Raw genomic sequence first — 25,573 nt, forward strand, 5'->3', positions numbered from 1 at the left:
GCCATAAAACGTCATATCTGACATGACAGAGTTTTTGTCTTTAGAACTAGAGACTTGCATTGTAGTGGTGATTATACTAACTTCACTATTTTGTACTCTTCTAATATCATCATGTCTTTTTGTGTGATAGTAATAACCATTAATTATGTAACCAGAATAAGTGGCCACATCTGGAGAAGGTCTGTGAGCTATCCAACTTAAAGAAGGCGGGATGGAATTTTTGGGAACTTCAAGAGCAAGTGAAACCTACAAAATATATTGGATTTAATTAAATCCAAAACAAACATGAAAGAGTATGATTATAGTGATTACCCATGTGAACAGCCACCGACTGAATGTGCGATTATGCTTTTCTTGAGTCCATTTTTTACTTTGAGCTTTACCAGAGTTAAGCTTATGCATACTCTCCATATGTTGCCTATCATAAATGTCAAGTTATTAAGTAATTACACAACGAACTTACATAGTATGAGAATAAATAGGTTTAGCACGTACTCGACATATGGTAGAACGTCATTTACATTCTGAATGATGTAAAGATGAGCTTGATCTAACTGCTCCTTGCTCAGCCCGATAAAAGAAGAAGCTGATAATGCTCTATCCACGTTTGAATCCCTTTTTATTATAGATGAGTTAAGTCCAATACAACTAACTCCATCAATAAATTCAGAACAAAACTCTATAGCCTTCTAGTCGATTTCTATTTCACACATAAATTTTCAGGACTTTCATATATCGTTCAAAAGGATACATCCACCTAAAATGAACAGGGCCACAAAACTCAATTTCTCTTATGAGATGCACTATAAGGTGTACCATTACAATGAAACTTGATGGTGGAAAATACTTCTCCAATAGACATAAAGTGACAACTACATCTTCTTGCATTCCTTTTAAGTGTGATGAATAAACTGTCTTCTTACATATAGCATTAAAGAACAAGCATAGCTGAATAATTGCAAGTCTTACATGTTTGAGTAGAACACCATGAATTGCCACAGGTAGTAATTGCTGCATAAGAACGTGATGATCATGCGACTTAGGTCCATTAAGTTTCAAATCTATGAGTGACACTAAACTTTGAATGTTCGATGAATAGCCTTCAGGTACTTTAAATTCAAATAGTGTCTTACAAAAACTAAACTTCTCTACTCGAGATAATGTATAACCTTGGGGTAAAAAGATTTTTTTCTCCCCTATTTGAGGGGCTAACTCTAATCTAATGTTCAGTTCCACCAAATCTAGTACATTTTACTCCATCTTTCGTTTTACCGGGAATATCAAGCAATGTGCTAATGAGATTTGCACACACATTCTTGTCAATGTGCATCATGTCTAAACAATACCAGCCATCAAGGTACTTCCAATATTCTAACTAAAAAAAATAGATTTTTTCTTCCAATAAGTTCCTGAAGAACTCGCTTCACTATTCTTTTCCTTGAAAGTTCTCTTACTAAATGAGTGTTCGTACCTATTTGTTTGTACAAGAATTTCATCCCCACTCAATGGTTATGGAGCCAATTCTAAACCATTGAAAACTTTCTTATGTTTCCTATATCGATGTGGACGTGGTAGAAACTTGTGATGCCCAATATATGCCATCTTTCTTCTTTTTGGCAAATAAATGGATGAAGTTTTCTCCCCACAAATTGGACATGCACGATATCCTTTATCGTACAATCACACAAGTTATCATACGCAGGAAAATCATTAATTGTCTATAATAAAATAGATTTAACCTAAAACATTGATCTTGATATGCCTCGTAACATTCCACCCCATCATGTGAAAGTTTTTTCAAACCATCAACTAACGGAGCTAAATAAACATCTATTTTATTTCTCGGTTGTTTAGGACCAGATATTAGTGCGGTTAACATATAAAATTTTTGCTTCATACACAACCATGGAGGTAGGTTGTATGTCACTAACTGTAACGACCCAACTTTCCGGACTAAGCTGAGGTCACTACCAAATACCAAAACCCGACCATTCAACATAAAATTTAAAACGGACCAGTTACGATTCATTAAAAGCATTAGAAACATTACAAAAAAACAGTTTCGGGCCCTATTTTAAATCAATCATAAAAAGTCTCAACAAAAACTCAAGTCATTAGTTCCAAAAGCACAAGTCAAATATTTTGACAAAATACATAGCGGAAGCGATAAGAAAACCAGACGCGTCCATATGGCCTTCACGCGTCCTTCCTGCCTCTCGCCGGTCTGCCCCTCGCTGTGCCCCTACCTGAAAAGTTAACGAAGAGAAAAGGGTGAGTATAAACATACCCAGTAAGGGACCCACTACTGGGCCCGTTAGGGGACAGCAGTTAACTTCCTATTCGGGGGTACCCTACATAACAGTCTAGTGGTCCCGTAGAACGCACATATCAGTCTAGTGCTCCCGAAGGATGCACATATCAGTCTAGTGCTCCCGAAGGTTGCACATATCAGTCTAGTGCTCCCGAAGGATGCACACATCAGTCTAGTGCTCCCGAAGGATGCACATATCAGTCTAGTGCTCCCGAAGGATGCACATATCAGTCTAGTGCTCCCGGAGGATGCACACATCAGTCTAGTGCTCCCGAAGGATGCACATATCAGTCTAGTGCTCCCGGAGGATGCACACATCAGTCTAGTGCTCCCGAAGGATGCACACATCAGTCTAGTGCTCCCGAAGGATGCACATAGCAGTAAGGCACACTACCCCATAGATGAAGCTAACCGTTACCCCTCGGTCTACACTAAATCGTCTACCACAGTCATACCACAATCATCAATCATTTTACAATTTCCCTAAAGGCTTTACTGGCCAGGTAGTATAAGCTTAAACCATTACACCCTCAGTTGCTATACGCGTCAACTATTCGTATACCATTATGGAAGAGCCCCAAGACTCAAACAGCTAAATAACCAATTGAACTCACTGTCCTTCCCCGTCTAATCCCATGATCAACGTCCATCAATCTAAAATTTCAATCTACAATTAGCGGTTGCAGTTCAGTTACATCAGACAGAAACATAATAACAGTGCTTAACAGTCAACACAAATACACTTATTCAGTATAGTCACTAACGTGTAATCCCCTGTGGATTACTACGTTTCCGGCCTCGACCCGAGGTCCAGTAGTAGGAAAACCCTTACCTGATACTCGGTTATGCCCCTCGATCGAATCCACGCTCAACAGCTCAACCTAAAACGAAAACACGAAGGTTTTAGTTGATGACTTTAGTAGAAGTCATTTTTGAAGGTTCGAAGCACATCCGTTGACTTACCCGAGGAAAGAAGGAAGCTATCTCCAAACAAGCCTACTGCGAGACCCGAGAACTCAAACGTCAACCCTGTACTACCTTCAAGGGAGAAAAGTAGGGCCACATCTTATTCCAATATTCAAACTCTAATCGGATGTAGCAACATTAGGGAATTCATCGAAAACAATCCTTACCGAAGACTCACCGTGACCCGGAGCGGAGGAAGGAAGGCTTTGGTGGCTTGGTGAAACAAAGAGCTCGGCTCGGCTTGAAGGCGTTCGGCTCGGCTCGGCTCGGCTCGGCTTGGCCTCGGCTCACAGCTCGGCTTGTGGCTCGGCTCAACTCGGCTCGCGGCTCGGCTCACTCGGCTCGCGGCTCGGCTCACTCGGCTCGCGGCTCGGCTCGTGGCTCGGCTCACTCGGCTCCCTCGGCTCGGCTTACTCAGCTCGGCTCACCCGGATTTGTGTGTGGCTCGGACTGGAAGCGGGTCTCGGGTTAAATGCGGGTTCTCGGTCGGGTTGGACGAAAACGGCAGCCACGGTTTGAATGATTTCTCCTCCGGCGGACGATGGCTGCGGCGGCTTCGCAGACGACATACAAGGACGGCAGCTGACTGCTTCGTGGAGAGGCGACGAGCGACGGCAGCTCCGTTGTTGTGTGAGGCCGAGAAGGAATCGGAAATGGATGGGGAGCCACGGCGGACGACGGTGGAGATTTGAAGCTGCCGACGATGGAAACGGAAACGGAGATGGAGATGCGAGCTGAAGACGAAGAAGCCGGCGGTGATGCAGAAACGAAGAAGAAAGAGATGGAGTCGGTGGGTGGCGGCGTCGGGTGAAGGAAGGAGGAAGAAGAAAAGATGGAGGGGGGGGGGGGGCTGTGCGTTCGCGCGCCTCTTTAGGGTTTTCTAAAAAAAAAAATTTTTTTATTATATATATATATATATACACATTTTTAATAATTATAAAATAATAATAATAATAATAATAATATAAAGTAATAATAAATATATATATATATAAATATTAATATTAAATAATAAAATAAATTAATATTAGATAAAGATAATGTTTTTGTTTTAAAATAATTATATTACTATAATATTAAATAATAATAATAATTATAATATTAATATTATAATAAATAAAATAAATATTAATAATAATAATATAATTAATATTATATTATTATTATATCAACTTACACCAACATTTTAGATTTCCGAAAATTTTACATAAACGAGAAAATTTTACCTCGAATTTTCGGGGCGTTACATTCTTCCCTCCTTAGGGAACTTTCGTCCTCGAAAGTTTTATTCCTCGAACAGTTCGAGATAACGGGACCTCATGTCATCTTCACGCTCCCATGTAGCCTCTTCTACCCGGTGATTCCGCCATAAGACTTTAACCAGAGGGATTTCTTTATTCCTCAACGTTTTCACCTCTCTAGCAAGCACCTCAACAGGTTGTTCAGTATAGCTCAAGTTTTCATCAATCTCCAGTGGCTCGTAATCCACTACATGGGATGGATCTGGCACGTACTTCCTCAACATAGAAACATGAAACACATCATGAACTGTCGAGAGTGATGGTGGCAACGCCAAGCGATAAGCTACAGGGCCAATCCGCTCCAGAATCTCAAACGGCCCGACAAAACGGGGACTCAGCTTTCCCCTCCTTTCAAAACGCACGACGCCTCTCATAGGTGCTACCTTTAAGAACACCTTGTCCCCTACCTCAAACTCAAGATCCTTCCGCCTCACATCTGCATAACTCTTCTGCCTACTCTGAGCGGTATGCATGCGTGATCTAATCTTCTGTATCGCTTCGTTAGTAGACTGAACTAACTCAGGACCCATCAATCTTTGCTCACCCACCTCACCCCAGCAAACCGGGGATCTACAACATTTGCCGTACAAGGCCTCAAATGGTGCCATGCCGATGGTAGCCTGATAGCTGTTATTATAGGCAAATTCCATCAAATGTAAGTGGGAGTCCCAGCTACCTGGAAATTCCAATGCACACGCTCGCAACATATCCTCTAAAACCTGGTTCAGACGCTCAGTCTGACCGTCAGTCTGTGGATGGAAAGCCGTACTAAAGTCCAACCTCGTGCCCATAGCGGTCTGCAAACCCTTCCAGAATTTGGAAGTGAAACGGGCATCTCTATCAGAAACAATCGACACTGGCACCCCATGCAACCTCACTATCTCGGACATGTACAACTGTGCCCACTTACTAGCAGTATAGGTGGATTTACCCGGAACAAAGTGTGCTGACTTGGTAAGCCTGTCCACCACAACCCAAATCACCGTAAAAACCCTCAGAGTCCTCGACAGTCCTGTAATGAAATCCATGGACACGTTTTCCCACTTCCATTCCGGTATACTCAAGGGTTGTAATAAACCTGCTGGTTTCTGCCTTGGTGCCTTAACCTGCTGACACACCAAGCATCTAGTAACAAATTCTGCTACTTCCCTCTTCATGTTATGCCACCAATAAACCCGCTTCAGGTCCTGATACATCTTCGTACTACCTGGGTGCATGGAAAATGGGGAACTGTGAGCCTCAGATAATAATTCTGTCTTAATCGCACTATCTGACGGCACACAGAGGCGTCTCTCAAACAAAAGTCCACCATCCGAGGATAATGAGAACTCAACCGCTTGCCCTGCCTCTGCTAGGCCACGTTTCTCAACCAGATAAGGATCGTTACTCTGAGCATCAATGATCCTTTGCCTCAAAGTCGGCTGTACCGTCAACTGGGCTAACTGCATAGTAACTGCCCCCACTGACACTGCAATCTCAGCCCGCTCAAGATCCCGATGCAATGGGGCCTGTCGGGTAATAAGTGCTGCCGAATGTGATACCTTTCTACTAAGAGCATCAGCTACCACATTCGCCTTGCCTGGATGATACAGTATCTCACAATCGTAATCCTTCACTAACTCAAGCCACCTTCGCTGTCTCATATTCAATTCTTTCTGAGTAAAGAAGTATTTCAAGCTCTTATGATCCATGAATATCTGTATTCTTTCACCATATAAGTAATGCCTCCATATCTTCAAAGCAAAAACCACTGCTGCCAACTCTAGATCATGTGTAGGGTAGTTCTGCTCATGACTCTTCAACTGACGAGACGCATAAGCGACCACCTTACCCTGCTGCATCAAAACACAACCCATACCCTTCTTGGAAGCATCACTATAAATCACAAAACTGCCAGAACCATCAGGTACAGTAAGAACCGGTGCGGTAACTAGCTTCTGTTTAAGGTTCTGGAAACTGTCCTCACATGCCTTGCTCCAAACAAAAGGAGCTCCCTTCCTGGTCAACTGAGTGAGAGGAGTAGCTATACGAGAAAAGTTCTCCACAAACCATTGATAATAACCTGCTAAACCCAGAAAGCTACGAACCTCACTGACAGTGGAAGGTCGGGTCCAACCGGTGACTGCCTCTATCTTAGCTGGATCCACAGAGACCCCAGCCTTAGAAACCACGTGCCCCAGAAAGGACACCTGCTTCAGCCAAAACTCGCATTTCGAGAACTTTGCATACAACTTATTATCTCGGAGTGTTTGCAAAACCATACGTAAGTGCTTCTCATGTTCGGCCTCCGTCTTGGAGTATATCAAGATGTCGTCGATAAACACGATCACAAAAGTATCTAGGAACTCCCTAAACACTCTGTTCATCAAGTCCATAAACATTGTCGGAGCATTTGTCAAACCAAAAGACATCACAATAAACTCGTAGTGTCCATACCTGGAACGAAATGCTGTCTTCGGTACATCCTCATCCTTAATCCTCAGCTGATGGTATCCCGACCGAAGATCAATCTTAGAGAACACTGTGGCTCCCTGTAACTGGTCGAATAGATCGTCAATCCTGGGCAAGGGATATCTGTTCTTTACAGTTACCTTGTTCAACTCCCTATAGTCAATGCATAGACGCATCGATCCATCCTTCTTCTTAACAAATAAAACTGGCGCACCCCAAGGTGACACGCTCGGTTGAATGAATCCCTTATCAAGCAATTCCTGTAACTGTACCTTCAGTTCTTTCAGTTCTGCGGGGGCCATTCTGTAAGGGGCCCTGGATATAGGAACAGTGCCCGGCTCCAACTCTATAGCAAACTCAACCTCCCTGTGCGGAGGTAACCCTGGAAGTTCCTCAGGAAAGACATCCGGATAGTCCCTCACTACTGGTTCTGATCACAGGGATACATCGGCCTCCCTAGTATCCACCACGCTCGCTAAGATACCCCAAGTACCCTGACTGAGCAGTTTACTGGCCCTGATGGCTGAGATTACCTGAGGCAACGACCTTGACCCTTCTCCCTTAAATTTAAAACTGGCCCTCGAGGGAGGGTTAAACGTTACCTCCTTACGGGAACAATCTATGCTGGCGTGGTTAGCGGCCAACCAATCCATACCCAGGATTACATCAAAGTCGAGCATATCCAGAACTAACAGCGTTACCTCAATCACATGGCCTGCTATCTCAATCTTGCATGTTTTCACCTTTTCCTTCGATAACATACACTCCCCGGAAGGAGTAGATACTAATAGAACATGGTGTAAGGGCTCTACCTCTAAGCGGGCATGCAACACAAATGTGGACGAGATAAAAGAATGCGACGAACCTGAATCAAACAAAACTAAGGCGTAATGCCCCAACACTGGGAGCGTACCTGTCACTACCGTGCCTGCCTTCTCAGCCTCAGTCTTGTTGGTAGCAAAGACTCTACCCTGATGTGGAGCACCTGCTTCCTGATTCTGCGCGTTCCCCGCGAGTCTCAACGGGCATCTATCAGCTGTATGACCCTCTTGCCTGCACTTAAAGCAAGTCCTGGTCCCGAATAAGCAACGGCCCAGATGGTGCTTCCAACAAGTGGTACACAACGGCTTCCCTCTGGCAGCCTCCTCTGCCTCAAAAGGTTTCTGCTGGAAGCGGCGAAACTCACCACCTGATCTGAAATTCCGCTGTGGCACTGGAACAGGCTGCTGCTCAGCCTTCCTCTTCTGTCCCGATGTCGAACCTCTACCAGCGGTCTTAGACGAGTTAGTCCTCTCCTGTAAACTGAGATCCACTGCCAGGCGTAGTGCATCGGCATGAGTAGCGGGTCGGAAAGCTCGGACCAAACCCTGAATGTCCAGTCGGAGGCCTCTAACAAACTTATCAGCTCTGGCCGCCTCGGTCGCTATCATCTCGGGAGGGAAGCGGGATAACATGTCAAACTCCGCATCATACTGCTCCACTGTCATGTCACCCTGCTCTATGTTCAGAAACTCCTGCCGCTTGGCGTCTCTCAAACTAGCAGAGAAGAATTTCGCATAGAAACTCTCCTTAAACTGCTGCCACGTGATCTGACTCACATCACCACCTAGCATTCTCTCTGTAGTCTCCCACCATGCAGTACCTCTGTCAGTCAACATAAAAACAACACACTGAACTTTCTGATCCTCAGGGCATTTCATGTAACGGAATATGGTCTCCAAGGACGATAACCACATCTGAGCCCTGGTGGGGTCCTCCAAAGACCCATCGAACGTCGTGGGATTATACTTCCTGAAATCCCCCAGGTGCTTAGCCTCTGCTGACAACTGATCCGGCACAAACTGGGGCGCAACTGGTACTGGGGCCGGAGCTGGAGCAGGAGCTGGTGCTGGAGCTGGCGCTGGAGCTGGCGCCGGAGTTGGCGAGGCAGGCTTCTGCTGCTCCCGCATCTGCATAATCAAATCTCTAAACCTCTGCTCCATGGCGGCTAGGTCCGCATGAGTAACTGGCGCAGCCGGGTCAGGGGCTTGGGCTACAGGCTGCACCTCAGGTTGACCGCGTCCTGCTCCCCTTCCTCGGCCTCCTCGGCCACCCCTACGTGCACCTCTCCTTGGCGGCATTTCCCTAACAACCACCAACAATCCCTTTAGTCATAATGGTAATTGAATTTGCAGTTTAACTTAGGTAAGGTAATGCATGTAGAGTTATACATATACTTTCATGGGAGAGTACCTGACGAGCGGCAAGGATCGTTTCAGCCATAAGGACACAAAACACAGACTCACATTATAAGTCAGTCTACAGAACCTAAAACTTAGGCTCTGATACCAACTGTAACGACCCAACTTTTCGGACTAAGCTGAGGTCACTACCAAATACCAAAACTCGACCATTCAACATAAAATTTAAAACGGACCAGTTACGATTCATTAAAAGCATTAGAAACATTACAAAAAAACAGTTTCGGGCCCTATTTTAAATCAATCATAAAAAGTCTCAACAAAAACTCAAGTCATTAGTTCCAAAAGCACAAGTCAAATATTTTGACAAAATACATAGCGAAAGCGATAAGAAAACCAGACGCGTCCATATGGCCTTTACGCGTCCTTCCTGCCTCTCGCCGGTCTGCCCCTCGCTGTGCCCCTACCTGAAAAGTTAACGAAGAGAAAATGGTGAGTATAAACATACCCAGTAAGGGACCCACTACTGGGCCCGTTAGGGGACAGCAGTTAACTTCCTATTCGGGGGTACCCTACATAACAGTCTAGTGGTCCCGTAGAACGCACATATCAGTCTAGTGCTCCCGAAGGATGCACATATCAGTCTAGTGCTCCCGAAGGATGCACACATCAGTCTAGTGCTCCCGAAGGATGCACATATCAGTCTAGTGCTCCCGAAGGATGCACAGATCAGTCTAGTGCTCCCGGAGGATGCACACATCAGTCTAGTGCTCCCGAAGGATGCACACATCAGTCTAGTGCTCCCGAAGGATGCACATATCAGTAAGGCACACTACCCCATAGATGAAGCTAACCGTTACCCCTCGGTCTATACTAAATCGTCTACCACAGTCATACCACAATCATCAATCATTTTACAATTTCCCTAAAGGCTTTATTGGCCAGGTAGTATAAGCTTAAACCATTACACCCTCAGTTGCTATACGCGTCAACTATTCGTATACCATTATGGAAGAGCCCCAAGACTCAAACAGCTAAATAACCAATTGAACTCACTGTCCTTCCCCGTCTAATCCCATGATCAACGTCCATCAATCTAAAATTTCAATCTACAATTAGCGGTTGCAGTTCAGTTACATCAGACAGAAACATAATAACAGTGCTTAACAGTCAACACAAATACACTTATTCAGTATAGTCACTAACGTGTAATCCCCTGTGGATTACTACGTTTCCGGCCTCGACCCGAGGTCCAGTAGTAGGAAAACCCTTACCTGATACTCGGTTATGCCCCTCGATCGAATCCACGCTCAACAGCTCAACCTAAAACGAAAACACGAAGGTTTTAGTTGATGACTTTAGTAGAAGTCGTTTTTGAAGGTCCGAAGCACATCCGTTGACTTACCCGAGGAAAGAAGGAAGCTATCTCCAAACAAGCCTACTGCGAGACCCGAGAACTCAAACGTCAACCCTATACTACCTTCAAGGGAGAAAAGTAGGGCCACATCTTATTCCAATATTCAAACTCTAATCGGATGTAGCAACATTAGGGAATTCATCGAAAACAATCCTTACCGAAGACTCACCGTGACCCGGAGTGGAGGAAGGAAGGCTTGGGTGGCTTGGTGAAACAAAGAGCTCGGCTCAGCTTGAAGGCGTTCGGCTCGGCTCGGCTCGGCTCCACCTCGGCTCGGCTCGGCTTGGCCTCGGCTCGGCTCAGCTTGGTCTTGGCTCACAGCTCGGCTTGTGGCTCGGCTCAACTCGGCTCGCGGCTCGGCTCACTCGGCTCGCGGCTCGGCTCGCGGCTCGGCTCACTCGGCTCGCGGCTCGGCTCACTCGGCACGCGGCTCGGCACGTGGCTCGGCTCACTCGGCTCACTCGGCTCGGCTTACTCAGCTCGGCTCACCCGGATTTGTGTGTGGCTCGGGCTGGAAGCGGGTCTCGGGTTAAATGCGGGTTCTCGGTCGGGTTGGACGAAAATGGCAGCCACGGTTTGAATGATTTCTCCTCCGGCGGACGATGGCTGCGGCGGCTTCGCAGACGACATACAAGGACGGCAGCTGACTGCTTCGTGGAGAGGCGACGAGCGGCGGCAGCTCCGTTGTTGTGTGAGGCCGAGAAGGAATCGGAAATGGATGGGGAGCCGCGGCGGACGACGGTGGAGATTTGAAGCTGCTGACGATGGAAACGGAAACGGAGATGGAGATGCGAGCTGAAGACGAAGAAGCCGGCGGTGATGCAGAAACGAAGAAGAAAGAGATGGAGTCGGTGGGTGGCGGCGTCGGGTGAAGGAAGGAGGAAGAAGAAAAGATGGAGGGGGGGGGGGGCTGTGCGTTCGCGCGCCTCTTTAGGGTTTTCTAAAAAAAAATTTTTTATTATATATATATATATATATATATAATTATAAAATAATAATAATAATAATATAAAGTAATAATAATAATAATATATATATATATATATAAATATTAATATTAAATAATAAAATAAATTAATATTAGATAAAGATAATGTTTTTGTTTTAAAATAATTATATTACTATAATATTAAATAATAATAATAATTATAATATTAATATTATAATAAATAAAATAAATATTAATAATAATAATATAATTAATATTATATTATTATTATATCAACTTACACCAACATTTTAGATTTCCGAAAATTTTACATAAACGAGAAAATTTTACCTCGAATTTTCGGGGCGTTACACTAACATCACTAGGCAGCGACTATATCTACTGCTAAGATCTCTATGCAGATTTACCCTATCTGTGGAAAAAGCAAGATGTAGATTTCTAGGTTTTGGACCAAACTTTAGATACAAATTGTCTATTTTTTCCACGATAATGCATCTTTGGGATGATGTAATAAATTATTCACTTCTCTTTTTCTTGCATGCCACGTCAATAATCTTGATGTTTCTTTGCTTCGAAACATTCTTTCAAATCTTGGAATTGGGGAGAAATACCACATGACTTTCACTGGAACATTTTTAACTTCCTTTGTTTTTAGGAATCTTCCATCTTGACATACCACAAAAGGGGGGAGAGTTCTTTCCTAAATAAGCAACAATCATTCCTAAATGCATGAATCTTCTCGTACTTCATTCCAAGAGTACACAAAATCTTTTTTGCTTCATAAGTAAAAGTAGGGCATTCATTGGGAGTAGGTAAGATGTCACAAATTAATTGTAACTACTATGTGAAACTTTTATCGCTCCATCCAAATTTAGCTTTCAAATTATATAACTTTGTCAATGTAGTTATTTTGGTAAAATTCTTCCAATTAGGATATAATGGTTTCTTGGTATCATCTACTAGTTCCTCAAAATTTTCTGACTTGTCATTAAAATAATTGTGTGCAGCATCAAACATTCCAATTGTGTCATCAACATCATCCTCCTCAATTTCTTCTCTCTTGCACTACTAAAGACACTTTCATTGTTTCTCTTTATTTGTAGTGATTCACCATGAAAAATACATACTTGATAACTCTGATCGATGCCGTTAAAAAACAAGTGATCTCTAATTGTATTCACATTTAAAGTCTTTGCATTCACACACTTTAAACAAGGACAGGTCATGACATTCGACGTCTTTGTATGTTCCAACCCATTTTTAATAAACATCTCAACCTCAAAAGCACGATCAGTTGATATTCTATTCTTTTTCATCCACGACTTATCCATATCAGTTAATCTATAAAAAAGAAGTCACAAAAATAACAAGCAATTAAGTAAACTTTAACTCTTACCCACATTCCAGAATTTAAACAAGTTCTATATATAACCCAAACAACCAAAAAGTTCTATATTATACACTAAAACAACTACAAAACTCGCAATTGTATCACTTAATCAACTAACAAGCAAATCTCAAATTAAAATCATCCATAAAGACCAAACACATGTTCAGTCCGAGTCATGAAGAAGAGTTCGTGAATCGGAATCATGAGCTCACTTTTTTATTGGGGTCTCCCTACCTATGAACTTCGCACCATAACCATAAGCTTTTCCCCTTCTTCTTCTTCATCTTCTTTTTTAAAAAAATTTTATTTGTTTTTATTAATTATTTTGTATTTGTTAAATGTATAATACTTGAGACCCTTGTTTCTGTTGATTTAGGCTTAGAATGTAATTAATGTTAAACATACTATAATTTTGTTAATAATTTGATGGATCTTGGCTTTTGTTATGTGGATTGTATTTGGAATTTTGGGAAGAATGTTATGAAAATTACCCATTTTGAGTTTGTCTGAATGAGACTAAAACACAAATTTGGATGGAAAAAATAGTTAGATCAAGCTAAAAATACTCTATTCAGTTCAAAATGAGATCATAAGGGTGAAAACAGTGTGTTTTGAATTCAAAACTGTGAAACGAAAAGAATTTGTCAATATAAATTAGGCTTAAAACATTGGATCTCGAATTTGGATTACATTAACCTTTTTGGGATTTGTTTGTGTTTTCTTTTGGTTGAAACTTTGGATAAGAGGGTTGTTTGTTCATTTTCTCTTTCTTTCTGAAATTACCTTATAAAGTATTTTCTTGGGATTTGATTTCTTTATTGTGTTTTCTTTTTGTGTTGAAATTTGTTGGTTCTCTCCTCTGTTCATTTCTTTTTTAGATTCCTTTTGAAAATTTGGCACTCTCTAGTCTCTATCTATCTGATGTGTTCTAGTTATGGTTGCTTTTGTCTTGTCCTTGGGATGAGTAATAGATTTCATTGAATCACATTCTCATATTGTTCTTCAAGCTCTTGTCCATGATAGTAAATATAAATGAAACTAATTACATGATAAAGAGAACAAACAATTCAACCTCGATAAACAAATAAATGAAGCAAAATATTAAAACACTTGTAAAGTTTAGTTGAATCAATTGAGTAATACAATCAATACCCAGAATCAGAAAAAACTCATTGATCCATGTAATGTAATTCTATTTGTCTATCCTCATTCATCTTAAGCAATAATCAATAATTTAATTTGCAAAAAAGAGCAAAAGGAAAATAATATATCAAACAAAAATGAAATATGAAATGAACTCAAAACCTACATCTTCAAAGCTTTAAAATAAACTTATCCACAACAATTTGTTTAGTTGCTAAGAAAACTTAGGGGAAAAGTTGAGAAAGCATAGGAAATTGAAATCTTAGTGAGAAAAAATGGAAAGATTAACTCTTTTAAAAATTTTAGTTTTTTTGGTAACTTTTTGGAAAAACTATCTTCTTCATATGCTGGAAATACTTTGCAAGAGTGGCAGCAGTTTGGTAATTGTAATTCTGACTTGATTTATATACCTCCATGTTTAAACCTTCTCATTTATTACATCAATTTATTTCTCTTTAAATATCAAATCCAACTTAACCCAGAATTTCAGTCATAGAAGATTTGAAATTTTCTATCCAATGAATTAGGAAACAGACCCTAAAAACTAAAAAAAGTTTTAAAACAAACACGAACATTACACAAAACCAAAAGAAAAACTTACATTTAACTTCTTTTGTCTCCCGAAACGAAAAGCACAAATCCTTCCTTGATTGCCAAACAAAAGCTTCCCCAAGAAACTATTCACACTCTGACAAAGGAAAAATTTGAAAGAATTAGACCAACAAACAATTCAATGATGTGAAGAAGAAATCAGAACAAAAAAACAAAACAACAAAAATCTGAAGAAATAAAAACAGAACAAAAAAAAGGCTTCTTCCTCTAAAACTTATTAAAATAACAAACAATTTGGAAAGCCTATCATCAGCCACTCTGATATTGGAATGAGAAAGATAAAGAGGAAGCTCAGAAGGACTGTTCTTGAATGATTAAGATCAAGCGACAGACAAGTAAGAACAAATGAAACTTATCAAACCAACATACAATTAAATGTTTTCATTTGGGTTGCCTAAACATTGGTGGAAGAAGAAATCTACAAATTAATTATAACAATAATCATGCTAATTTTGAACTTATACTAGACGGGTGAACAGAATAAATCAATGAAACAACAAAAAGAGAAAAGAAAGAAGGAAAACATTAGGGTGGAAATGAAAAATGAGTGGTGGCACGATCTTACCAACACAAGGGTTGGGGAATGAGATAGTTTATGAGACAGATGTGGGCGAGTTTGAGAATATTGGTGCAGACACGGGCGATCTTACCAACAACAACTGTGATTTCACAAAGAGGTGAGAATGTGAGAGGGATGGAGATGCTGGCAAGTTTGTTTGAAGGTAGGTGCAGATGTTGTGATTGTTTCAGGTAGAAGCGACATTGATAGTCTAGGATGAGAATGTGAGAGGGAGAAGCGGGCAAGTTTGTTTAGAAGGAGGAAGATGTGGGTGAATTTGTTTAGAAGGTGGTGGCGAGCACAACGACAATAGTGGTAGCGAGCATAATGGTGGAGGCCATGGTTATTTGAAGAAGAAAGGAAAAGAGTGAGATGCAATTGAAAGAAATAGAAGAAATTGGGAGAAAAGATTGTGCACGTGAGAAAGAGTAAAGTATGAGAAAGAAAGGGTTATTTTTATAAAATAAAAAAATTAAAATTAAAATTAAAAAGGAGCATTGATGTTGGTTTTGAAAAGGGAGGACGTTTAATGTCGGGTTTAAATCGACATTAAAGCTCTAACTTTAATGTCGGTTTAAAACCGACATTAAAGATCCATCTTTTCAAAACCGACATTAATGATCAATTTTTATTTTTTTCGACATTAAAGCCCAGATTTCTTCTTGAATTTAATTTGAAGAGAGGAAAAATGGCAAAATGATGGATATGATTTTGGAAATTGAAAGAAAGTTGGGAGAATTTTGGAATTTAATTGAGAGAAATTGGTGTATTGATGAATAAAATATGGAATTTAGGGTTTATATAGGAAATAATGGAAATAACCATCACATGGGCTCAAACTTGTGACCTTAGGGCCGAAAAAAATGCTTCAATTGACAGAAGTTTAGAGAAATTTTGGAAAGTTTGTAAAAAATTACGAATTTGCCACTGGAAAATATGAAAAAAAAAATGAAATTGACACTGCTAGGATTTGAACCAGAGATGAGGGAGAGGCACGTGGATTCAGGGGTTGAAACGTGGCCAAAGTTGAAAGGGGCAGACAGAAGAGATCGATCAACCCGCATGTTGACGTAATTTTGAATAATTCGAGAATCATTTTACGTAAGGCGCAATTTGAACTATTTGAGAATTTTTTCGCGCGTGTGGATGGTTGACGCATGTCACGACTTTTGAATATTTATGAATTTGCCCCTAAACTTCAAATGGATTGTTCTCTTTCGTTTGAACTTCGTTTTAAGTGATTTTTGTTGCGTTGGGTTCGTATTGGAGCCTACTTTCATATTATGCATAAAAATATCAAAATAATGAGCATATGCATGATATGGATTGAGAATAAGCTATCTTTAAACGAGTCAATATTTGCCCCAACAATCCTATAATACAACCCTCCGAAGGGAACGTCACTTCAGGGCAGGTAAGTAGGTGTATTATAGGAATCTTAAGGTGCAACCCAATAGAAGAGATTGTGGCATGTGTTGTCACATATCCTTCACCCACTTACTATGAACTACTTCCCTTATTCACCTTCATATTGATCCATCCAATCACTCTTCGAAGGGAGTCCGCTCCTATGCAAGGCACAAAGCCCTACATGGACCTCACGGTGTGAACTCTTAGAAACGCTGGAGCTAAAAGTACGCTACTTTTCTCTAGTTGAAGTGTTCTAAGATGGTTTTAAAGGGTACTTAGAAAAATAGGATCATATTTAGGCTAACTTAAACATATCTTAGGTCTAGGTGAAACATCCAGCATAACCATTATACCAGATTTTAACCTACGATGTCTAGGTGATAAACCAATTTTATTCTCTCACATTTCTCATGCATGCTCATAAAACTAGGTTAACTAGGCTCAAGAACTTATTACCATCTTTAGGTAGCAAGTGTTTCGTAAACTATCAACTTAAGAACCTCTAACCTTAGTAATCTTATCTGACTTGTTGACAAGATTGAATCAAGTGAACCTCTTGTAACCAGTATTACAAGATATCAACTTAATTCTATGAAAACTTTGGTTGATATGTTTCTAACCTAGGTGAGCATGCAACTTATCTTTGTTATAGATTTTAAAAGTATAATTTATTTTATAAAACTTATAAAATAAATAGGAAATACTATAATATTTATTCAACATATATTATATAACCATTATATAAAGAAATTAATTAATCGGTGAAAGCACTGCCAGTGGAAGTGTCAACAATAATTTCTATAGTGTTCTGGACGAAGTGTTGCACGTTCAATATTTGATGGGAAGAAGTGTTTGGCTATTTAAGTGTCAGTCACATGACACCGACAGCAACAAAAGCCAAAGGACACATGTGGAATTAGGGTGCAAAGCTATCAACAAGTTCCATTTTTGTTTCGTCGAGGAACCGGTCATTCTTGCAACACAAGCATGTCAAGTATTTTACCTAGAAGACTAAAAAATGGTAGTAATTGGAAAGTTGCCTAAGTGGTCCAGAATAAGCGTATATGGAACGTGCTCGAAGTGGACGATATTGCGAATGCACAACTAAATGTACTTGAAATCATAGTCGGCCATGGGGTGGATGAATCCATTGAGAATGGCACTCTATGCAGGACTAACGTTGATCCTATAATCGTCGAAAGACCAGTTGAATGTCATGTCGCTGATGATTTCATAGACGATGGAGATCAAGCGACGACGAATGATAGTGACGTACCTTGTACCCACATATTTAATTAGTTTATATTTCCAATCTGAGTAGGTCTTCGTATTTGCTTAATAAATATTTGTTCTCTATGTTCACAGGTACTATGTCATCATTTTCGAGCGGTTTTGAGGAGACAGATGTGATAATCCTCGAGTTGGATGAGGATCTAAACACTACGGGAAGGTCATCCCCAAGGGGAGACAATTCAGATGAGTCTCTTGGTATGTTAACTCATAATTATTTTAACTTGTTTGTCACATTAGTTTCTTGTTTCATTAAGCAAAAAATACTCAACCATCTTCGACTCCTAGGAGATGTGTGCAGTCTCGACTCTTGGAGTTGGAGAGGTACGTCCACGCCAATGGTAGAATTCCCATGTCCATAGCCCCTAGCGTGGAGAAGCCTATTTTGCCACACATTGTTTGGTTCAGCCAAGCCATTGACGGGCGTGTAAGGAAAACATTTCCAGTTCACCACCTTAGGTGGACTGACGTTGGAAGAGAATACATTGAGGTCGTCAAGGGCGACCTACAGGTATGTGCAATACGTAATTTTGTTTTCATTTGAAACATACTTAAGTTAACAAAGCTAATGTGTGGTGTTCTGTACTGTGTAGTGCTTTTTCATGCTTGATTTCAACGATCAAGCAACGAATAGGTTTGTTAAGAATCAAATGCTCACTTGTTTTAAGAAGTTCAGAGGTGACTGTCACAGACACTTCGAAAAGTACAGCAATCCTGAAGAAGCACATGCCAACCAACCGCACATAGTAGTGGAACGTGTGAAAAATTGGCACTTCCTCTGCGATCACTATATGAGCTATGCATTCAAGTGAGCCTTTATATTTTGTAATGATTATTTCATTCAACTTTTTATATGTATAAGAAATAAACAATTTTTTTCATGTAAGAGCAATCACGGACGAACAAGGCTGCTAAACAAAAGTAGCCCTACAATCATACTAACGGGGAGAAGTCATTTCCACAACGACAACACGAGCTTACTAAGCAACAGGGTGAGTCGGTCGATCATGTAGAGTTATTCAGGCAAACACACATTTGAGATGGCACATTCATATCATAAGCTACTGAGGATGCACATGTAAGTTCAAGCAATACTTCTGTCCTTATTATGTCCTTTTTTATTTATGTCTTACTAACTTAATTGTGAAATTTGTTGCTGAATTAAATGCTGGAATCTCAGCCACTCTCTAGGACAAGATAGGTAAGACTGTTTTGGGTAGACAAACGGGCTACTCAAAAAGTCTTGCTGGGACCCAAGCCAAAGTCCCTCAAGACAACTAGTGCTAGCAGTTCCTCGACCTTGTGTTTGCAATCCACAGAGCTCCAATTATGTCTCGAGCTTGATGAAGCTAAATGAGCAATTGAAGAACAAAGAAAGACATCAGAGATGTTGGCTTCATAACTGGAACAAATGCGGAAGCTCATAGTAGACAGGAGTCGGGCACATAGAGCACCATGATCTCTTGAGGTACATATATATGTTTCCATTCTTAAGTTTTTAAAATTACATTATTCAGTAATGATAGGCGTATGTACTAAACTTAGGCACTTTTATATCATTCCAGGTCCCGTTGGTGTACAATGGTGTACGCGGCTTGTTAGGAGACATACGTAGATTTTGGATTTCTATGTATTTGTTTTTTGAACGTTAACTATGAAATTGAACTTGAATTTGATATTTTATTATTTATCTTTTGTAATTTACTATTGAATAAATCGTATTAGAATAAAATATGAACACTACAATTGAATAAAAAATATTTTAGGAAAAAATTATTAAGAAAATATATATTTAAATGATATCCCGATACACCAAAGACATCGAGAATCTAGAACCTCTCCCAACACACTCCAAAAAGCGTGGAAACAATGTCGGGGATGATGTGTTTCCAACGTCTTGATAACATTGGAAATGAAGACGTCGAGAGACACGTACTCCTGACACCGTGTTGGTAACGCATTGGGAACAGGTCTCTCAATGTAGTTCTTTTGACTTTCTTCTTAACGTCTCTTTCTGCATCGAGAAATGAGTTCCCGGCGTATTTTAAGCCTATTAACTTTTAATTAAATAAAATATAATCAAATTTAATAAATTTAAATCATATTTAATTAATTTAAATAAATCAATAATTAATTAATTAATTAATCTAATTAAATCATATTGATTCAAAATTAATTTAATTAATTAAATAATTAATTAATCATATTAATTAATTAAGATGCATACTATACATTATAACGATTATACCATACTTTCAATGCATAAACATGTTAACTTATGGTGGGATTTTAAATCTATATGGCATACATTATGCACATGCAATTTAATTTAATTAAAACATACATCATATGCATAATTAATTAAAAACAGCCTAAAATAGATTGGTTTTGGTTCCTAAATAAACCTAAAAGTTAAATTATTACCTTAATAGTTTGGTGTAGTACATTAGAGCTTCCGAAGGACTTGAACCAGCTGAAAAACCAACCAAAAGCAACTTCAACTGGCCCAAGACCCAACCCAACTTGGCTTGAATTGGCCCAAACACCACTTCATGCTTACGCGGGTCAATAGCAAAAAGATCGGGTCGGAGCGGGAGAAAAGTCGAGCGGATGCGTGGCAGGAAAAACGTGCAGGGTGGACCAACCATGTCAGGTCAGACAAGATCAAATCTGGGTCGAATGGGCGTGGAACAGGCGGAAAGAATATTGGGTCGTGAACGGTTGAAAAAAGGCCATCAACTCATTTAGCTTCCAATGTGGGCCGCATCTGGAATCAAAGCAGACGAGGGGCGCACGACATGGACCAGATCGAACAACTGGATTCATTCTTTGAATTTCTTCAATTTTCAACTTTTCTCTCTCCTAAGTGAAACAATTACAACCTATTAACCACTCTAATGACTCTAATAAAAATTACAATAATTAAAACAGAACAAAAAGCTTAATATAGGCCAAAACCATAAATCCATTTTAGTTCATCACATAATTTATCAAATAAATTGAAATACTCACCATATGCAATTGAGTAAAATTATGCATACTCTAATACCACATGATGGAAAGCATACGAACGCAGCGGAATAAGGATTGAAAAATTACTCTAAATGCATCTAAACTAATATAGAGATTAAAATGCATACTTCTACCATAATTAAACTAAATTAAAGTTAAAAGAAAATACTAACCTTTGAAGACTCCTGTTCCTCGCTAATCTCCTCACGAACACAACAGTGACCACCACTAGTGTTGACCCATTATTCTTTGGATATATAATCGGGTTGTGGGACTCGTTTAGTGAATAAAATAAAGATGGAGCGATGAAAATTGGAGGGAGAATTTGGTTGAGATTTTTAGAGAAAATTTTTGGTAAACTTTTTGTAAAAACCAAAAAAAAAAACAAAATTGGCCAAAATTATTTCGAAATATTGAAAAAAAAACCCTTTAAATATGCTAATTACATGCAAAAATGCATATAATTAATTTCTTAAATCTCAACATCTAATAATCCACTAACTATTAGTGAAACTTAGTGGGCTAGGTGTTTACATCTTATGTAGTCACCCATCCCACTAAATGTTAATAAGATTATCTAACAAAATGCTGACTTTAGCCAAGGATAATATGGTCATTTTACCTTTTAAATCAAAGTCAAACTTTTACTTTTTCAACTCAAAAGTTAACATTTTGACTTTTTACCATTTTATCTATCTTAACTAATTTTGACAACTCGATCATGGATCCGCATTCCTTTTCTCAAAATTCAAATCACATTTGAACATAAAGCTAGTCAAAGTTTGACTTTTCAAAGTCAAAAGTTAACTTTTTGACTTTTTACAACTTTGACCATTTTCATTAATTTCAAGCTTCCGAATATGAATCCATATTCATATTTTTAGTATGTAAATCATATTTAAACATAAAACTCTATCTTAAAGTTATAACCGACGACTATATCATATATACTTGTCGGTTTCTCTCTCTTTATTTAATTCGAATAATTCGAATTATTCCAACATATTGTTCTAATTTAATTCCATATAAGCTAGTAGGGGAACTTAATGGACCTATAGATCATAGGCTCCAACGATCCGAGATTAAGTAGCTCAACTCTTTTAGATCTAACTAATCAACATTCGTTAACTAATAGGTCATTCCACTAAAGTCTCATAGTTGCACTCTCCTCATTATAGATATATTTCTGTCCATTTGATATAACCATGATTAATAAGTTAATCCTTCACAGATTGTTCGTAATCTCGACTAGGCAAAATGTCATTTTATCCTTATGATTACATCTTGTTCCTTAAGTCCCGCTGATCCACTATTGAACAATTGGTTTAAGGTTCAACATATAAATCGAATCCCACTCGAGCCAATAAGAGGGTGGGGTCTTTTTTCAAGACTTGGATTCAGTCCTTAAGGGAAAAACCTATCAATTAACGCTAAAGCGATTAGGAGTGAATTTCGTCTTGCACCCTATGTCTCGAGCTATCCACTCGGTCTTACCCCTAAAATGGGAGACTTGTTGGGCTAGTGCTGATGAGCTACTCTCACCTATTCAGATCTAAGGATAATACCATTTGAATAGAAGTTCATAATTAGCTCAGGATTAAGATTAATTTGCCTAGGTCATCAATAATTCGAAATAGTCAGTTTTATACAGTCAATGGTGTGATAACTTAAATGTGATTATTTCTTGGTTCTAGTCTTTTGTAAACTCTTTACATAAGATGCCCCCACTTCCATGTCTCTACATGAACGATTCAGGATCATATTGTTTTTACTAACTGCAAAACGAGCTGCATCTATAGTGTCCCCAGAATAAGGCGTCCAATCTTATTCATACACTATAAACCTTTTGGGCTATATACTTGAACTTGATACACATTTATGTCTTTACATAAAGTTCAAGTTTGTACAAGATAGCCTCGGGATCTTAGTTTATTGGATTCAAGATTATAGTATTCTATTTTCGCTAATAAGTTCTCAATAACCACTTTATTGAATAGAATGTAATTTAAAACTACAAACTACGAGTTCTAGGACATAAATTCCAACATAAAAATGTTAAGTTAATAATGAAAAGAGGCTATATTATTTTGCTACATTAATTTTGTTATTTTAGTTTACCGACTAGGAGTTAAAGTTGGATTGTATTATGTAAAAGTACTAGGCGAGGGAGAAAAGTCCAAAGCTTGTAAATTTTGATGCAATAAGAAAGTTTAAGTTTGAGGCAAAGGCTTTACGAAAGGACAAAGTAAGAAGTTGTTCCACTCACTAGGCGTTCAGTGCGTCATCCCGTGGGGTTATACGCGATAAGTGTCTAGGCGACACGGCCCCATCTGGTTTCATGAAGTGGCATTTGGAGTGAGGCGTGACACTTACCATCAAATGGATTCTCGTGTAGATGTCAATAGGAATGTTGGTTTTTAGTTGAACTTCTTGTTTTGCGTTTGGATATTAGATGTTTAATATTGTTATGCAGCCATTTTTATCTCTGCAACTTCAGGTTAAATGGATAACATAACATTGGATTATATGGAAAATTGGAATTCCATCTAATTGATATGAATGATGCTTTGACAAGCAAGGTTATTACTAGTTAGGTTCCCTTTGTCCTCTGGACATTTTTATTAATTTCATTTTGTAGCTTTATGAATTCTTTTACTTTTGTTGTATTGTTAGACCTCCCTGTGATCACGGATGTACTTGAGATTGCTGATTTATTGAGCAAAAATTGGAAGGTAATCTAGCATTTTCTTTATAGCTTCTCCAGGATTTGGTTTGATGCCAGTTATTCTCTTACATTGATCGTCTATAATTCATTTGTTTCTCAAGTTCAGGCTAATTCTGTCTGGGTAGCTTTCTCTTTCACTCCAAACATGTGTAACACTAACCTGATATTGTTGAAGGGACGGAAGGAATTAATTTATGTCATCATGTATGATATCCTCCTAGGTCAAGTATGTAGTCACACATTCATCTTACCTCAAGACGACATTGGTTTATACTTTTTAAAGATAGACTCTCAAAATGCTTTATGATAGTTAAACAAGGAAGAGGAGTATTTATTGTTGTTTAAATTCTATACCGACTATCTAGACATTTTAAAAGTTATTTACACGAAATCAATTTTGTGTACTTCCAATAATCTACATATGGGTATAATTTGCAATCATGAAGATTGCTTAACTAACACAAGACACACTCTTCATCAAGAGGTCAATGTTCAAAACTCTACCGCAAATTGTTACAAGAAAGTTTTAATGAATGCAGAAGCTTTTGCTACTATCTACTGAGATTGATGTAGCTTGCTATTTTTACATTTGGTGATGATTGGTATTATTTTATGGAAACTATGCGTAGAAACCTAATTTAGCTGATGATGCAGAGAAGTTTCTTATGTGGCAGCAAAGTGCTTTACAATCTGCTGTTACAAAGCTTTTTTCGAGAAAAAAAAACAATATTGAAGATTTAGTAGCTCGTGACGAAGATGATCCTAGTGAAAGTTATGTATGAGTCTGTTCTATGCTAGTTTCTACTAGCTTAGTTATTAAGCCTGCTCAGTTATGAAGAGATAATCATCTATCCAGATGTTTCAAGGCCCCACTTTATTCGAATGAATACTTTGAAGATGGATGTTCACTCAGCAATAAAAGAATTTAGACAAAAGATATGCAGTGATTTCCAACATCTGTGACAGGAAAAAAAAGTGTGAATGATGAAAATGTATTAGTAAGGTTGTTGATTCATACTCGAGAGGTTAGAATTAGTCAAGACGGAAAAAATAGTAAAAAGTCAAAAAGTTGACTTTTGACTATGAAAAGTCAAATTTTAACTTTGACTTAATTGGTCAAATGACCAAAATACCCATTTGACTAATTATTTTATTAATTATCAGTTAATGGAAAATGTGGAAGATTATTGTGAATTTAAAGCCACTAATTCCATTAAGAATTAATGGATTAATGAGGTGTTGAACATATATGAAATAATTTGCATGTAATTTGCATGAAAATTTCATATAAAACATTTCTCATTACAGAATGAGAGAGGATGATGTTCTTCTGAAAAACCACCTAAACGATACACTACCTCCTTTCTCTTAAAGTTTTACTTCATAAACTGAGTCCCACAACTCTATTCTTGGTTCTGAGCATAGTAGGTCAACTTGGTGGTTGTCTTTGTTCGTGATTTTCAGGTCGAGAAGAAAAAAAGGATAAAACAAGAAGTTCAAAACAATAAAAGGTAAGTTCATCGTTTACCTTTTAGCCTCTTGGTTTAGGTCCTTCGCATAACATGTGCATGTTGATTTCTAAATTGTTTAAATGCATATAGAGTAAAGCATGATCTTTTTCGTTCCGCTGCAGCATGTCTCTTGTTGTTTTTCCTTCATGTGGTATCAGAGAATGCTTAGCTTTACTCATATGCATATGGTGGGTTCTTACAATTTATGTGATTAATTGCTATGGTTGAACTAAAATGGATTAGTTTTGGATTTGACTCTAAATTAAGTTGTTTATTTGCTTTCATCTTTGTTAATTAGTCCTGTTGGTGGCTTAATTTATTTTTGCAAAGAGTGTAATTTATTGGA

General features: G+C 38.8%; 1 protein-coding gene across 4 annotated transcripts; it reads right to left on the reverse strand.

Annotated features, from left to right (window-relative positions):
• Positions 1-2,072: 2,072 nt before the first annotated feature.
• LOC127148613 (uncharacterized) lies at positions 2,073-15,682 on the reverse strand. 4 transcript variants are annotated; one of them, XR_007819703.1, is made up of 4 exons: positions 15,286-15,682; positions 14,710-14,796; positions 9,612-9,676; positions 2,073-2,246 (listed from the first exon to the last, which is right to left on the reverse strand). XR_007819703.1 is itself a non-coding variant. In XM_051082708.1 (4 exons), coding segments are annotated over exons 2-4 (1,263 nt in total). In that variant the 5' UTR covers positions 14,712-14,796; positions 15,286-15,682; the 3' UTR covers positions 2,073-2,196. The 4 variants fall into 4 exon arrangements, 2 of the variants coding, with proteins under 2 accessions (XP_050938665.1, XP_050938666.1); XM_051082708.1 differs by lacking the exon at positions 9,612-9,676 and adding an exon at positions 7,943-9,153; XM_051082709.1 differs by lacking the exons at positions 9,612-9,676; positions 15,286-15,682 and adding exons at positions 7,943-9,153; positions 15,090-15,189.
• Positions 15,683-25,573: the final 9,891 nt, after the last annotated feature.

Source organism: Cucumis melo, chromosome 3 (genome assembly GCF_025177605.1).
Source record: "Cucumis melo cultivar AY chromosome 3, USDA_Cmelo_AY_1.0, whole genome shotgun sequence".
NCBI lineage: Eukaryota > Viridiplantae > Streptophyta > Magnoliopsida > Cucurbitales > Cucurbitaceae > Cucumis > Cucumis melo.